The sequence below is a fragment of the Dromiciops gliroides genome, chromosome 1 (genome assembly GCF_019393635.1).
Source record: "Dromiciops gliroides isolate mDroGli1 chromosome 1, mDroGli1.pri, whole genome shotgun sequence".
NCBI classification, from domain to species: Eukaryota; Metazoa; Chordata; class Mammalia; order Microbiotheria; family Microbiotheriidae; genus Dromiciops; species Dromiciops gliroides.
Genome location: NC_057861.1, coordinates 489,977,311 through 489,995,358, shown reverse-complemented (window position 1 = coordinate 489,995,358; position 18,048 = coordinate 489,977,311). Strand labels below are relative to the sequence as shown.

The following is an 18,048-nucleotide window of genomic DNA, read 5'->3' as shown; positions in this document are numbered from 1 at the left end:
TCTCTGAATCTCTTTTCCACAACAATAATAAGTAAGCTTCTTTTTTGTTAAATGTTGGATGGCCTACTAGTGTCTCATTTCATTCCAATAGCAAGCCTGACCACCAGAGCAGCCCAAGCTGGACCTGGTCTAAGACATCTGATATGGCCAAATAGGAAGACCCAGAGGAGGGAACAGTTCCTCAGCTGAGGTCTCTAGAGGCATGAAGATTTGCTGTCTTCCCTCCCCCACTCTCCTATCCAACCATGGGGCTCCCTCGGAGCAGGGTGGTCCTGACCCTGACACCGGCACAGACAGCATGCAAGAAGATGATGGCCTCTTAGCTACCTTACTACAAATGACCCCAACCACATGACCAGGATCAGTGATTGTGCTGAAAGAAGCTTTATCTGTTCTGGGCATCTCTCCTGGTCATTGACATTGGGAGACCCACAGCAAACTGCAAAGAGTTGGCATCATTCATCACATGGAGCAGATTGTTAAGATCACCAAGGTTGCTGAGGCAAATTCTGGGATTCGGGTCACTTTTTCAGGGGTCAGGATGTTTTGGGGCTGGTCTTTGCTGTCTTGCTGCATTCTCCCTGCACAGCTCCTCCACTAGAGCTTTGTGGTTCAAATGTCTTGGATCACTAAACTCAGGCTTGTCCAGTAACAGCCCTACAGCCGTTTAAGCGGTACAAGGTCCTCTAAAGGGACTGTAGGACCCTGCCACCAAGAGGCAGGATACGTGTTAGAAGCAATAGCTATCTCCCAGGTTGGCTAAACGATTTTTTCCCCTAAAAGGCAATGAAACTGTCTTTGAGATTTAATTGGTCCTGGGAACTAAAGTTCAGACCATTGATGAAGCATCCTGGTCATCTAAGTATAAAAGCTTAGCACACAAGGTGTTGAGACTCTTCAGGCTTGCCCCACACTGCTGTCCAGGAGTGCCAACGTGGCAAATGTGAGGCAAAGGGTTGTAACAAATTAAATCACTGCTGTGTTGTTATTTAATATCCTTTCCATGTTGTTAAATAAATTGCTGTTGTACCCGTCGTGTCCAACTCTTTGTGTCCATAGCATACCAATATTGTCTGTGGGTTTTCTTGGCAAAGATACTAGAGTGGTTTGCCATTTCCTTTGCTAGCTCGTTTTACAGATGAGGAAAATGAGGCAAACTGGAGTTAAGTGACTTACCCAGGGTAACATAGCTAAGTGTCTGAGGACATTTAAACTCAGAAAGATGAGTCTTTCTAACACCAGGTCCAGTACTCTATCCACTGTGCCACCTCGCTGCCCCAGTAAAGTCACTAATGGGGAGGAAAAACAAATGAAATCATATATACAAATATTTTCATAGCAGTTCTTTGTGATAGCAAAAAGGCTGGAAACAAACTATGTGGCCATCAGTGAGGGAATGGCTATACAAACTGTGGTATGGGGGCAGCTAGGTGGTACAGCAGATAGAGCCAGAGTCGGGAAGACCTGAGTTTAAATCCAACAGACACTAGCTGTGTGACTCTGGGCAAGTCACTTATCCCATCTGACTCAGTTTCCTCATCTGTAAAACAGGGATAATAATAGTACCTTACCTCCCTAGGTTGTGAGGATCAAATGAGAAAAACTGTAAAGCATTTACGAAAGTGCCTGGCACACAGTAAGCACTGTCTAAATGTTAGATAGTACTACTATCATATAAATGTAATGGAACTTTACTGTGCTGCAAGGAATGACAAATATGGATAATTCAGAGAAGTACAGGAAGATGTAAACTTTGCACAGTGAGAAAACAGAACCAAAAGAATATACATAGTGATTATACTAATGGAAACACAATATTAAATGACAATGGAATTCAGGTGAAACGCAAAAGCCAAAGCAGTTTCCAAATGAGTGAGATTAAAATACATTTCCTTTTTCTTAAGAAACAATAAGAAAAAAAAAGAAAGAAACAATAAGAGCAGAAAGTTACTTGGGTTGTGAGTCAAAATCACTCAATATGTTGGATGGTTCTGCCTGCTTTTTATGGGAGAGTACCATAGCGGAGGGCTGCTTGTTGGAAAGGGCTTGTGTCAAAACAAAACATATCCTAAAAAAATGAAAAACAAAAGGGAGAACTGTCTAAAAAGATCAGCGTGGAAGCACAAGGAATTCATCATCTCACTGATTTTTATTATTGTTATTATTATTATTTTTGCGGGGCAATGAGGGTTAAGTGACTTGCCCAGGGTCACACAGGTAGTAAGTGCCAAGTGTCTGAGGCCGCATTTGAACTCAGGTCCTCCTGAATCCAGGGCCACTGCTTTATCCACTGCACCACCTAGCTGCCCCCTTCACTGTGATTTTTAAAAGACATGTAGAGGAGACAGATCAGGAGTAGGAACTGAAGAGGAATACAAGAGTAACACTGTCCTATAAGAATATTATAAAGGAGTGAAGAAGTCAGCAGATCCTGGAAAACAGTATACAAACAACTAACCAGCATAGTGTAAAAGGAAAGGATGATAAAATGAAACCCAGCAGTAATAATTATAATGACTGAACTGGCCCCAGAGGAGAGTTGGGAAAATGTACCTCCCTTCACTGAAGAGGTGGGGCTTACAGGAGTGGAATGTTGCACGTGGTCAGATGGGGTCAATGGGTTTTGTTTTGTTTTTCCTCCTTCAATCTTTGTTGTTAATGGAAGGCTGGCTGGGTCAGGGAGAGTTATATTTGGAAATGAACGGTAATGAAAAGCATCAGTAAGAAAAAAGAACAGCATCAGTAGCAGCTAATGAGCTGTGCTTGGCAGAGACAGTTTTGGACAAATGTGGGGGAAAGGGAAAAGAGGGACTTTGGTGTCTCAGCTCCGCATTCCCTGGGACCAATCACCCTCATTTTGTTCCTGGCAATTTACTGCCCTGCCACTGCTACTACTGCTCCACCCTCCAAACCAGACAAACAGAAACTATGCCCAGCAGCAGCCATGCTACCCAGCTTGACATTCCCTGGTCCCAGGCATCCTCGTCTCTGCCCTGCCTGTCCATCTTCCCCGACTGCTAGAGGTTTCTTTTGCTCTGAGAATTGTAATGAATACACTACCATCACCACCATCACCTCTGGAAGAGCACAATGGACTAGCCAGCTGTTCCATTTGACATCATTGTTCCTGCCCAGACTAAATTGCCTCCTACTCCTCTGGATGTGTTGTCTCCCCTGGCTAGAACATAAGCTGCTTGAGGGAAGTTACTGCTTCACATCTGTATTTGGGTCTCTAGCTTTAGCACGATGTTTGCCACATAGTTAGCATTAGCAAATAATAAAAGCTTTCTCATTAATTCATCAAAGAGAGGACAGGACTGTTGCTTGGGACAGATGAGTTAATAACAGACAACAGAGAAAGAAAAACTTCTCAACAATTATATTTCACTTTTCTCTACAGAAGAGAATAGTCTTTGTTTTGTTGGGCAACGAGGGTTAAGTGACTTACCCAGGGTCACACAGCTAGTGTCAAGTGTCTGAGGGCAGATTTGAACTCAGGTCCTCCTGAATCCGAGTGGGTGCTTTATCCACTGAGCCACCTCACTGACCCCAAGAAGAGTAGTCTTTGAACTGGGATAGAACAACAATTGCTCATAGGGAATTAGAACCAAAAATAACTCACAAGGAGGAGTTAAGAGTTATGTGGGCTGTCCTTTGATTCAATTAGTTCAAGACAAAGGGCCCAAGTGAACTACATTCTAGGATCCTGAAGGGCCTTGTGAAAGTGTCTACTCAGCCACTGATGGTGACTTCTGAAAATAACTGAAGAGGTACTGCTGGAGACTGGCAATTGTCCTGATGTTCAAAGAAAGAGAAGAAGGTGGAATCTACAAACTATGGGCTAATGTGCTTGATTTAAATTCCTAAAGTTCTAGAGCATTTAGAAGCACTGATCAATAAGAGTTAGCAGGGGTTCAACAAGACTAAATCATGCCAGGTTACCTTCATTTCCTTATTTGACAGGAACTAAATTGATATGTGTATCTGTTGTGTGCCATATAGTATACTAAGATTTTTTTTTTTTTTTTTTTGCGGGGCAATGGGGGTTAAGTGACTTGCCCAGGGTCACACAGCTAGTAAGTGTTAAGTGTCTGAGGCTGGATTTGAACTCAGGTACTCCTGAATCCAGGGCCAGCGCTTTAACCACTGCGCCATCTAGCTGCCCCTAGTATACTAAGATTTAAGCAAGATATTTAACAAAGTCTATTATGTTCTTTTTGAAGATAGTATGGAGAGGGGGTGGCTAGGTGGTGCAGTGGATAAAGCACTGGCCCTGGATTCAGGAGTACCTGAGTTCAAATCTGGCCTCAGACACTTGACATTTACTAGCTGTGTAACCCTGGGCAAGTCACTTAACCCCCATTGCCCCGCAAAAAAAAAGATAGTATGGAGAAAGATGGGCTAATAACAATAAATGGGATAGATTCAGAATTGGTAGAGTGACTAGATCCAAATGGTAATAATTATATCTGATACTTCTATAGCACTTTACAACTTTATACCCCTTATTTCATTTGACCCCCAGAGAACAGTAATTAATGGACCAATGTCAGTTTGAAGGGACAATTCTAGAAGGATGCTCCAGGTCTCTCCTTGGCTCTGTGCTATTCAACATTTTTATCAATGACTTAGACTAAGGAATAGATGGGATAATCATGAAATCCACCGATGATTCCAATTAACATGGACAACAGAGTAAGGATTCAAAAATATCTCAAAAGACTAAAATGTGTATCGAATCTAATAAGGACCTTTATAAGAATAAAGTCTTAAACTTGGGTTCAAAAAATCAATTGCCTAAGTATAGGATGCAAAGAACATGGCTAGACAACAGTCCCTATGTGTATTTTAGTGAATTTGCAGGTTCAATTATCAGTTAGTAGCAAGCCAAAAGGCAACCAAAAGAACTAATGTTATCCTGAGTTGCATTGATTGAAGCAGTGTATTTAAAACGAGGAAGTGATACAAATGCTGTACTCTGCCCTGGTAAGACCATTTTAGGAAGGACTTTGACAATCTTGTGTCGAGAAGAGACCCACTAGTATGCTTGCAGAACTTGAGGAACTGAGATATATGGCCTGGAGAAGACTTGATAGAAAGCAGGGAGAATTAAGAGTAACAGATAGAAATTGTAAAGAGGAATATTTAGGCTAGATGTAAAGAAAAATTTCCTCTCAGATACTCAAAAGTGGAATAATCTGTCTTGGGAAGTCATGGGTCTTCCTTCACTACTACATCTTCACTGTGGTATATGAATGTAATGGAATTCTCTTGTGCTGTAAGAAACGATGAGCAGGAGGAGTTCAGAGAAACCTGGAAGAACTTGCATGAACTGATGAGTGAGATGAGCAGAACCAGAAGAACATTGTACACAGTAGCATCAATATTATGTGTTGATCAACTGTGATAGACTAGATTCTTCTCACCAATACAATGCTACAAGAAAGTTCTAAAGGACTCATGATGGAAAAGGATCTCCAAATCCAGAAGGAAAAAAAAAAGAACTCTGGAGTATGGATGCTGATTGAACCATACTATTTCTTTTGGTTTTGGTGCTGTTGTTTTTCTTTTTTTGAGGTTTTTTCCTTTTTGCTCTGGTTCTTCTCTTTATGACTAATACACAAATATGTTTGATGTTATTATATATATATAACCTATATCAGATTACCTGCTGTCTGGGGGAGGGAGAAAAATTGGAAATTGGAAATCTTATAAAAACAAATGTTAGGGGCAGCTAGGTGGCGCAGTGGATAGAGCACTGGCCCTGGAGTCAGGAGTACCTGAGTTCAAATCTGGCCTGAGACACTTAACACTTACTAGCTGTGTGACCCTGGGCAAGTCACTTGACCCCAATTGCCTCACTAAAAAAACAAACAAACAAACAAACAAACAAACCCAAATGTTGAAAACTATCTCTACATGTAACTGGAAAGTAATAAAATACTTTTATTCAAAAATAAATAAATTAAAAAAATATATATATATATGAATATTTTAAAAAGACATCTTCAAGCAAAGCTAGGATTACCACTTGTTGGAGGTGCTGCTTTCCTATTCAGAAACAGGTTAGACCCAGTGGCCTCCGAGGGCCTTCCCAATTCTGTGATTCTGTGAATGGAGGCCTGCTAAGGAAATCCTCCGAGTAACAGTGTTAAATAAAAAACTATGAATGTCGCCAAACAGGCCCAGCTTTCCCCACTTACTTATTAATAAGGTTATGTCCTCCAAGGAATTCTCTTAAATATACTGAACTAGTTTCTGTTTTCAGCCTAGTCTATCTTTTGAAGAAATAATTTTCCCATGTATGAAAAAAGCCACTAAGGCAAACATCTATCTTGTTTAAATCTAGAGTCTTCTGGCCCCTAAATACATCACCTTCTGCTTATCAGAATGTCTGGAAAATTCAAGAACCCCTGCTTGGGAGGCAGAAATTTTGGGATTCTTGTCCCAACCCCAAATGGGGGGAGGTGAAAGCCAAGGACTCCTGCCAGTGAAAAGGGCAGATCCTTGTGATTGTGTATTAGAGTATGCAGGGCTCTCTCTCTCCAATCCTCATTCTCTCTCTTTTGAGGTACAATGCCTGGGCAACAGTTCATCAGAAAGCCCCAACCTCTGCAAAAATATCCCAGAATTCTCTAACCATCTCTTCCATGATTGAAATTTCTTTGGTATTGAAACCTTGTGTCTTTGTTAAAGTGAAAATGCAAAAAGCCATTATTGCTTCTGTAAAGACTTTAAAGTTGGGAAAAAATTTTACATACATTTTATGACTCTCAACCTAAAGCTTCCCCTCTTCCATACTATGAAGAGAGCAAGAGAAGAGATGCTTACAGGAAGTGTCAAGACATAACTGTGACAGGAAGGTGACAAAAAAAAAAAAAAGGACTGGTGAAAAAGACTTCCAGGACCAAGAATGTTGGTATTGCTCCTCCCTGGGTCTGGCTGCTAAGTTTACTCACCCTGCTCAATGATGTGTTAAGTTGAAGGCAGAAGCAGACAAAAGTTGTCATTAGTGATCAATGGGCAAGGGCATCAGACAAGGACAAGCACCTACTGTGTTCAGTTACAGTTTGCACCATGTCTGTGCTCCTGTGCCCTGGTAGGTGGTGTCCCACCCATACTCACACAGCTCTTTTCTACAGAACTGTAGGTGAGAGGCATTGGGTCACCTACAATGACCTTGAGCAACTTATCTTTATGAGACTCAATTTCCACATCTGTAAAATGAGAGGGTTGGATATGAACATTGGTAAGATGCGAATTCTCTGCCCTTACACAGTCTATCACAGCCCTTTGGGCCTCTCATGCTTCAGTGTGTCTGGAGTCTTTGTCTCCTCACACCTGGAATCATTTCTCCAACAGTGAGGATCACAATCTATCCATGCCTTCTTATCCTCTGCCATTCTTGTCCATGTCCTCTTGAAAATCCTCCAAAAGGGGTTTATCCAATGTGCTGGGGACCTCCCTCTGCAACCCATACAATTATATAAATACCAATGTGGTTAGTGTTATTTGTCCTTCATTTTCAGAGGGCCAATGACGTCACAGGGTGAGGTCTTGGTTTGGGTTTGAACTGAGTTACACCAAATCATCAGAGTCATCAAGCTTCAGTGGCAAGACGGGAGTCAGGACAACTGGCAATGGCCTGGGATGCCCTTGGTGTTTGGCCAAGCTTGAAATGCTCCACTGAGCCTGCTTCAGGTTCCTTCAAGGCCACCAGAACAAACTGTTCTCACCTACCCATGTCGCTGGGGGAAGTCTTCACATGCTTGGGGTAGATCTCTCTAACTCACTGATGGTTTTGAGGCCTGTTGGTTACCTTCAACCTTGGTTTAGCCTGTCTGCCAAGACAGTTTTACCACGGTGTATCCCTAGTGCATACTACAGTATCTAGGAGCCACAGGTGAGAGTTGGGTGAAAGGTGGATACCAAAGGTAGATAAGCAGCCCTGGAAAGGGCTTGGCAAGCCCTCAAATCAGAGGTGCTGGTCCCCCTTAAACACCCATATATCCCATAAATACCAGTACAGCCAGTGAGGTAGCCATCTGGTATCCTTCACTCTCACTACAAGGTTCGACCATATTGTGGTCACACATCTTTATCTTATATGCAGCATTTTGCATATCATTTAAAATTGATACTGTACAAAAAAAAATTGATACTGTACTACATCACCACACACTTCTTCATTGCTCTTTGGGTCAATTTTGTAATTTTGATTCTTCAAAGAATCACCAGAATAGACTATTTTGGGGGAGGGGTGGGGCAATGAAGATTAAGTGACTTGCCCAGGGTCACACAGCTAGTAAAATACTGTATGTTTTGATGTGTTTTTATTTCAGGGAGAATGCTAAGGTCACTGAAAGCATTATGCAGTTTCCTAAATATGAACCTCTTCTTCCTATTAAGTTATGGGTCTAGTTCATTTTCCATTTGCATTGTCTGCTCAATATGTATGTATTGATAGACTAACTCTATGAGCTATCCATCCAACTACATATCATAGTCTGGATAATAGTTACTCTTCATGCACCTGGTTTTTCCTGTGTGAACAGTGAGTGGTTTGGGGGTTGATTTTAAACTCTGGTCTTATTAGTGGATGGTTTGACAATTCAGAAATAACTCTCAAATCTATCAATAAACAGTTGTTTCCAACCAATTGCCAAGATACAGTTGATGTAATTTTTTGTGATGTTATTTACCACGTCTGGTACATCCCAACTGTCTTATTAAAAAAGTTATTAATATGCAGGAATGAGATTTCAGTGTAGTCTATGAACCTTGTCCTTTTTAGTTTCCGATCTTAAGACATGTTTTATCACACAGTGGCCAACCAACTAGCAAGGAGACACTTAGTACTTAGACTAATCCCCAGAAAGCAAATACAGCTGGTTGCTGAGATTGTATGCAAAGTTTTTCTTGTATGGTAAACTCCATTAGAGCTTGTGCTCTACAGGCAAGCCTTTGAAAACCAAGGTCACCTGCACACTATAAGAAAGCATCGGAGTAGGACTTTTGTGGACTTTCTTTTATATATTTATCATAAGTTCCTTTGTAGTAATGTGATAATTATTTCTCAATGTATCATATTTCCCTACTAGACCATACTACATGAAGCTGGGGATTATTTATTTAATCTTGGTTATCTCCTCAGTGTCCAGATAGTATTTTTTCATTCAGAAGCAACTTAATGAATGAAAGGGATCTTAGTAATTGCCTGAGATCACATAGTTAAAATAACAAATGGGACTAGAATACAAGTCTCTTGTTCTTGTACTAGTCTTGTCTAGTACTTGTTCCATTTTCTACCAAAAAATAAACTAACCTTGCACAAAACAGTCTGAAAATTTGTAAAATGAGGTTATAGTCCTAACTGCCACTGTTACAATAAAGGGAAGTTGTTTTAAGCTTGTACCAAAGTTTCAAGGCAGTGAATGTGCATCATTGAGAAGAACAGCCATCAAAATACTTAGCTCTCCAACAATATTTTCGTTTATTATATAAAAAATGTTTGGCTACATAGATATAGCGATGCTTAAGTCAACAAGTGTAACAATAGGCAATTTAGCACACATCAGCAGTTTGGATTTAAAAGAGGCTGGCTATAACAGATTGAAAGATAAATGCTGTTTCACTGAAAGGATATGGATAATATTTCATAATTACTTCAGAACACCTTCAGACAGGTCTATCACCGAAGAGGCCTGCAAGTCCAAAGAGCTGGTATGATAGCCTAGTTTCTTCAAGTCCTTTGTTACCACATTCAAGGAAAGGGTAACGAAGCCCTGGGAGCGAACCCTTGTAACTATAAGTGGAAGGAAACCGCAGCATTAGTCTACAGGGAAATGGAAACTTTCAGATCCCCCATATGTTCTCCAATCCTGTAGTTTTTAGAAGCCCAGAAGATCTTTTATTCACTGTGCTTAAGTCACAAATACTGCCTGAAGACTCTTTTCACATTTTTGGATCTGCCAGCTGGATTCATGTTTATAGGTCTCTTTAAGCCATGAGCAGAACACAGCACTTTCATAGCTCAAGAGGCGAGAAATCAGGCAATGCCAATAACACCCATTTGACCCAGAGAAGGAAATGTGATTCGATGAAAAATACTGGTTCACAAACAAGATTCAAATCCCACAATCCTTAACAAAAATGTAGACAGGGGCAGCTAGGTGGAGCAGTGAATAAAGCACAGGCCCTGGATTCAGGAAGACCTGAGTTCAAATCTGGCCTCAGACACTTGACACTTACTAGCTGTGTGGCCCTGGGCAAGTCACTTAACCCTCACTGCTCCATCAAAAAAACAACAACAAAAAGAATGTAATGAATTGGGGCAGCTAGGTGGCACAGTGGATAAAGCATCAGCCCTGGATTCAGGAGGACCTGAGTTCAAATAATGCCTCAGACACTTGACACTTAACACTTACTAGCTGTGTGACTCTGGGCAAGTCACTTAACCCTCACTGCCCCGCAAAAAAAAAAAAAAAAAAGTAATGAACCACAAAGGAAATTTTCTACTGTTCTCTGGCTTCAAAAAGAGTGACTCCTTTGAGGACAGGAATCCTGTCTTATTCAGAGCTTGGATTAGCAGACACTCAATAGAAAAGTTACTGAGTCATGGGGGCAGTTAGATGGCACAGTGTATAGAGAACCGGCCCTGGATTCAGGAGTACCTGAGTTCAAATCCAGCCTCAGACACTTAACACTTATTAGCTGTGTGACCTTGGGCAAGTCACTTAACCCCAATTGCCTCACCAAAAAAAAAAAAAAAGAAAGAAAGAAAGAAAAGAAAAAAAAATTACTGAGTCGCTAAATGAAATAAATGAATGATATAAATAATGATTCCTTGAAGACCATTTTATAAAGTGAGTGTGTCCCTTGAAGCTTTGTTTGGGATGAGAACCAGAGTTAAATTATTTCTCTACTTCATTTATTAGGGATAAGCAGAAGTTGATTTCTATTTTCCTGACTAATATTGCAAATTCCTTTTCACAGTATCCTTTCATTTGGACCAGGTACAGTTGCCATCTCTGCCCTGGGATCTATGCTCTTACCCTGACTCAGTAATATGAAGACCACAGGCCTCTCCAGTTTAGACCTCTCTTCAAAATCTGTGGTATGGCCAGCATGTTATGTGGAGGCAGTCCTGAACAGTTACCCAGCCTATGGTCTGTCTGGGTCCTGCCCAGTCCTTAGATTTGGCCTTATTACTCTGCTAAAAAATGCTACTGGGTTCGTGACAGCTCCTACTGTGCCTTTTTGGTCTTCCAGAAACCTTATGGAATGTGGAATTTATTCATCCAACAGCAAAGCATTTCACTAAACAAAAAAGTTTACAACAATCATCCAACAAATGGTGGACCCCAAAGCATCTTACCAACAGTGTTAATTTTCAATAGAGGATGGGAAAAGGGAAAAAAAATAAAGCTCCTTCCTTCCCAGCACTAATGTCAGACCCTCAAACTAACGTCAGACTATCTTCTATTGGCTCCCTACTAAATAATGTACTTAGTGTGCCTTCTCATAAAAGAACTGTATTTTTTTAATTGTTTCCATTTACTGTCCTTAAGCACTTAAAAGGGACAGGGGAATATAATTAGAAAATTATGCCGAAAAGGCCATTAGTTTCCAGGTCTCTCCCCAGGCCTGCAAAGTATGAGTTTTATTAAAGTACAGAAGGACTTTCAAGGAGGAATTCAGAGGAAGAATGAGCTGGAAACACATTTCTAGGGAGGGAGAAGGAAAGGAAGTATAGTGTTCTTCCTCTGAGTTTTGCCTCTTCAGGGATATTTGCTGACCAGATCTTCCCTAAAGGAAATTATTCAAATGATGATTCTAACTTTCCTCCCCCTTAATTCAAATTGGTTTAATGATTCCTGGTGGTATTATTGAGTTGGGTTTTTTTTTTCTTAACCAATTCAATTATTCATATTGTAGAGGCTATCCAGCACATAGAGGAGCCTCTTCACCCTTCCCTGCCTATATATCCTCTCTGTTTATAAAATAGGAAGACAAATGTCCACTGATCTGAAAAACATTTTTAAAAAGTTATTTTGGGGGCAGCTAGGTGGCACAGTGGATAAAGCACTGGCCCTGGATTCAGGAGGACCTGAGTTCAAATCCCGCCTCAATCACTTGACACTTACTAGCTGTGTGACCCTGGGCAAGTCACTTAACCCTCATTGCCCTGCCCCCCCCCCCCCAAAAAAAAGTTATTTTGATATTCTAAGTAACCCTTCTGGAACTTTCCTTCTATCTTTGTAAAAAAGAGGTGGCTTTTGATCAGTTGCTGCTGAAGAGTCTTTTCTTTGTCTGGTTTATGGCAGATGCCAACGTAGAAGAAAGAAGAGAGGAAGGAAACAAGTATTTATTAAACACCTTCTGTGTGCCCAGCACTGTGCTTAACACTTTAAAAATATTATCTCATGTGATCCTCACAATAAGCTTGGGGGTAGGTGCTATTATTTTATAGCTAAGGAAAATAAGGTAAACAGACTCGACGGGATCATAGGACTAGTAAGTGCCTGAGGTCCTATTTGAGCTCAGGTCTTGCTAATTCCAGGCCTGGTACTCTATCCACTGTCAACTAGTTGCCTCTAAGAGGCAGGTAACACTTGAAATATAGAGACTCCTAAAGGAAGAGTAATGTTTTAGGGCAGTTTTTAAATTCTATCAAGTTAACTTCCTGTATGGTCAATTTAGTCCCTGATTTATAAGTTTCATAACAGCAAAATTTAATATCCTGGCTTGTTGTATACTTTGTTTTGGGGCTATAAGTTATTTTGCAAGATGTCAAATTGATTCTTGTTGTTCAGCAGGAAATTTATATACTTCCCCATGAGACTTAAACCAAAGCCCCCAAACACTGTTTGCGATGTCAGGTATAACTCTAACAAACAATTCCATTTAAAATATTTACTTTGTTCTGCAGATAAAACATTTTACTGCCTAACCATAATTAATAAAAACAGTTTCTAAGGAAATTTAGGTCATTCATATACACTTAAATTACAGTAAGGAAAAACAATGTTATATCTACAGTAGGCATTTAGCTTATTATAATGAATGAATTATAAAACCTGCTTGCTGTTTATAGTAATAGAGCATCTTCCTCCAATAAGACTTCAAAACAGACAGCAAAATGAAAAAGGAAGTGATACTCTGATTGAATCAATGATTACTCATTTTAAAAGTTAATTGCTACTTTGAAACCATTTTCAAATGGTTGGACAGTTTTTCATTTTCCTTATCATTTGGTATTGGGAAAAACAAATGGGTGTCCACCTGAAAGCATTTATGGTAATAGGTCAGGCTACTAAGTGACAAACAATGGGGAAAAATGCTGAAGAGAGGGGATTGGTGGCACCAGAAAAAAGGAAGAGGGCATTGCTTTAATCTTATACAAGTCATATGATATCTGAAGTCTGGAGAAACTTAAGAGATTTGTTTTTGTCTTGTCTGAGACAATCTATGAAGAAAGGCAGGAAGCTGAAGGGGAAAGAACAGCTATCCCCTATACCATCATCCCCATGAGGATTTTTAATCAGATGATCTGGGTTCAAACCCTGGTTTTACTTCTATCATCATCCTTGAACTTGGTTTCTTCATCTACAAAATGGAACTGGACTACATGATCTTTAAGGTCCCTTCTAATCTCAAAATCTACCTTCTTACTTAGGACCATGATTCCGATCTACATACGTTTCTGGGGCTAATTCAAGGATCTGAGCTTTATTCTCTTTCTCTAAAAAAAACCTCTGTAATAATACAAATTATAGGCTTGCAAGCATAGAGTCTGTCTTCCTAGACTAAGAAGAACTTGCATACATTTCCCCAGGTTTCCTAGGTAGAAAACTATAAACCAAGAAATGTGAAAAAATATAACCCTTGCATCAGATTATTGGGGGGGGGGGCAGGGTAATGAGGGTTAAGTGACTTGCTCAGGGTCACTCAGCTAGTTAAGTATCAAGTGTCTGAGGCTGGCTTTGAACTCAGCTCCTCCTGAATCCAGGGCTGGTGCTTTATCCACTGCATCACCTAGCTGCCCCATGTCAGATTCTTAAGACATGAAAGGCCTAAATACATCTCTTGGATATTAGACTTACTTATTCATTCACTGCCTTCTCAAAGTTCAGTCTACGTCTAATGCCAAAAACATCTTTTGTCCAAACTATGCTCATTTTCCTGGATGATTTTTCATTCAGATCTCTTTGGAGACCTGTCACTGGGCATACTTCTTTTTTTGATGCTTTATTTGAATGATCTGTGATTTTGTCTGGGTAGGTACTAAATTCACTGACATAGATCATAATCTTTCTATGTTCTGTGAGTTATGGTGACCAAAGTTTCAGTTTTTTTGGTGATGACTCTTCACTTAGCCAACTGGTTCTCAGACAACAAATAATCACTGGTATGCTCATAATTAATGATATTTCTATAGCATCTTTTAGTTACCCATTAGGATATATTGTATTTATATACTCAAATTCATTCATTAAATACTCACTGTGTACATGTGGAATGAAATCTGAGTTTAGTGTAAGTAAACTTGCTAATTTTGCTTGTCACAGAGACTAAATTTTACCTTCTCTTCCTTCTCCCTGAGCTACTATCTTGGGGTCTGTGTATTCAGGCCTTCGTCCCATGAACCAGCTAGGAAAACAAAGGAATAAAAGAAGTAAAATGACTCATTAAATACACATACTTAAGCCTTACATTCTGAAGTAATGAAATTTTATCATAATCAATTTGCTATGTTCTTCCTGATTTAAAACAAACAAACAAAAAACTGTCTTCTTCAAAAGTATCCAGAGGAAAATTAAAACTGGTATGAGTCAAATGAGAGGCAGCATGTAATGGCTAACAGAGAGCCAGTCTTGGGGCCAGGACGATTAAGATTCAAGTCCTGCCTCTGATCCATCTGGCTATGTGACACAGAGCAAGTCACATAACCTCTCTGTGTTCCAGGTGGCTCTTGAAGGCTCTATAACACAGAGAAGGCACCAGCCTGCCCAAGTGGAGGAAGTAGTCTGGAGTTCCCTCTGCCAATGAAATCACAGTTCCAGGACTGAGCCTGACATATAACATAAGTATTCTTCCTGCCAACCCTTTAAAGTCTCTTTTGGAATAACACATTTACATTTATAAATCTTCCTCTGTAATCATCTAAAGATTTGTTTTTCCAAATGAGTTGCCTTTCAGTTGTGAAGGGGTAGGGGTGTGTGTGTGTGTGTGTGTGTTTTAAAGCAAAGCAAAGTTCAATAATTCTTTGAGAGTATTTACTAGACCAGATGACAATTTTGGGAGGCCTTAGCCTGATCTCTAAAGGAAATTCAGGAAATTGGAGAATCAAAGTAGGAGGAAAGGAAGAGGGTTTTAGTGGTATGAGTTTCAACAAGAATTTCCAAATTCCAAGGACACCTCCTTTGAGGCAAAATAGTTTCTCTGTGATGGCTTCTCTTTCTTATACACCAGCTCAAGGTTGCAGAGTTCTAGAAGAGAAAATGTACAAGAATCCAACTCTCTGGATTATCTAAAAGGTGATAATTGCTCCAGAGTAAATCTTGATTTAAATTTAAATCAAACTTTAAGTTTCAGCACATTAAGTGGTTTGTGGACACTCATCTATGAATAGCTTTACACCCCTCCAGTGCCACTGGAAGGCCCTGGCCCTCCTGAATGAAGTATTAACTATGACTTCAGTGTTTTGTTTGAAGTGAATTCCTAAAACATCAGATACAACTAAATTTACATATACATTTCAAACTCCAAATATACCTGATTATTTTAATTACATAGAATTTTAGATAAACCATACTTCTGACTCCCTTTAGTATGAATATTCAAGGATAACTCCAAAGGATTTTCAAATACCAAAACAGGCCAATGCTATTCCTACAATGACAAAGGGAAATGCACTATTAGGAGGAGGCAAACCTGGAGAAGAAAACAAAACACTTTTTGCCAATTCAATGCAACTGTGTAAGATTATCCACTATAACAGTATAAAAAGCATCATTCAAATTCAATAAACATTCATTGAGGGGCAGCTAGGTGGCACAGCGGATAAAGCACTGGCCTGGATTCAGGAGGATTTGCATTCAAATCCGGCCTCAGACACTTAACACTTACTAGCTGTATGACCCTGGGCAAGTCACTTAACTCTCATTGCCTTGACCCCCCAAAACAAAAACCAACAACAATAAAAAAACATTCATTGAGCATCTATTATGTGAAAAGAATAGTATTACATGTTAAGGAAGGTACAAAGCTGAAGAAGATACATTCCTTACAAGGAGCTTAAAATCTAGTGAAAGAAACAAACAAGTACAAAAATAATTTCAATTCAAGGTAGGAAATTTTTTTAAGAGTCATAAGGGAAGTATAAGAAAATGAGGAAGGGGGAACTGTGTAGAAGACAGAGATAAGAGAAGACTTCATGGAGGTTGTGGCATCTGAAATGGACTTTGAAAGAGGAATTCAGTAGATACTGGGAGCCGAGTGAAAAGGGCATTAGCAGCAGAGAATCCTGCCTATCATGAACAATGCTTAGGGACAAAGAATATTGCGATTTAGTTAGAGTTTGGGATACATACAGAGGAGTAGTGATAGGTAAGTCTGGAAAGGCAGACTGGGGCTACAGAGAGCTTAAAATGCTAGATAAAGCAAAGTCTGGGATTTTATTCTGAAGGCAATGGGGAACAACTTCAGGTTTGTTTTGTTTTGGAGGAAAGATGATGTAATCAGAAGAGTACATAAGGAAAATTAGTCTGGTAGCATTTAGAGAAGATACTGAATACAGGAGAGACGAGAGAAAGCAACAGCAGTTAGGCAGCTATTGCAATGGTTGTAGTGGAAATGAAAGGAAGGGACAAATGAGAGATACTACAGATGCAGAACTGATAGGCTTTGGTAACTAAATCAGCAGTGGGGCGGTAAAGGAGCGAAAGAGTCAAAGACAACTCGGTAGTTTGGTAAAATTAATTCTGTGATTACCTTCTACATAAAGGTGACCTGGTATGGTGGATAAAGCTCTGGACTTGGAATCAGGAAGACTGTGGTTGAAATCCTGTCTCAGACAAATAACTGTGTGACCTAGGGCAAGTCACTTAATCTCCCTGGGCCTCAGTTTCCTCATCTGTAAAACTGGCACAATAATAGCACCTATCAGATGACAAAGATGAGAACAGTCAATGTTGGAGGGGTTGTGGAAAGACAAACACACTTAATGTATTGTTGGTGGGGCTGTGAATTGGTTCGACCATTCCAGCAGCAGATCTGGAATTATGCAAAAGAATGACCAAAATGTCAATACTCTTTACTCTATAGATTCTACTGCTAGGCATATACACCAAAAGGAAGTCAAAGACAAAAGCAATGGTCCCATACGTGGCAACGTTTTTTGTGGAAGCAACTTACTGGAAACAAATTAGATGTCCATCAAAGAGAGAATGGCTAAAAAAGCTCTGGTATCTGAATTCAATGGAATGTCACTATGAGATAGAAAACAATAAATATGATGAATATAGAAAAGCACGGGAAGACATATAAACTAATGCAAAGTGAAAAAAGCAGAACGAGGAAAAAAATAAGATATGATGACTACAATGATGTAAATGAAAAGAACAACAAAATGAAAATGGGTTGCTATTGAATTACGGTCACCAAGTTTGGCTCCAAAGAAGAACTATGGTAAGGCATCCTTCTTTAAAGAAGTAAGGGATTATAGGTGAAGAACCCTATAAAACATCAGATTTTTTAATGTGTTAGTTAGTTTTGCTAAATTTTTCCACCCTTTTTTGTTCATTATTACAAGGGATAATCAAGAGGTAATGAACAATGTCAAGGGCTGCAGAGAGGTCGAGAAGAATGAAGACCGAGGTCATAATAAAAGAGCGTTAGTAACTCTGGAGAAAGCAGTTTCAGCTGAGGTCTAAACCTTAAGAAGAGAGTGAGAGGAAAGAAATGAAGATATCAATTGTACATAGCCTTTTAAACTAGTTTAGCCAAGAAAGGGAGGAGGGATATAGGATGATAACCATCAGGGAT

General features: G+C 39.8%; 1 protein-coding gene across 1 annotated transcript in view; it reads right to left on the bottom strand.

Moving 5' to 3' along the window:
* Positions 1 to 9,463: 9,463 nt before the first annotated feature.
* B9D1 (B9 domain containing 1) overlaps positions 9,464 to 18,048 on the bottom strand; it is a 38,022-nt gene continuing 29,437 nt past the window's right edge. The window contains exons 6-7 of the mRNA XM_043975078.1: positions 14,585 to 14,652; positions 9,464 to 9,805 (exon numbers count right to left, since the gene is read on the bottom strand). Coding sequence (XP_043831013.1) covers positions 9,663 to 9,805; positions 14,585 to 14,652 — 211 coding nt within the window. The 3' untranslated portion in view covers positions 9,464 to 9,662. The remainder of the gene's footprint in view (positions 9,806 to 14,584; positions 14,653 to 18,048) is intronic.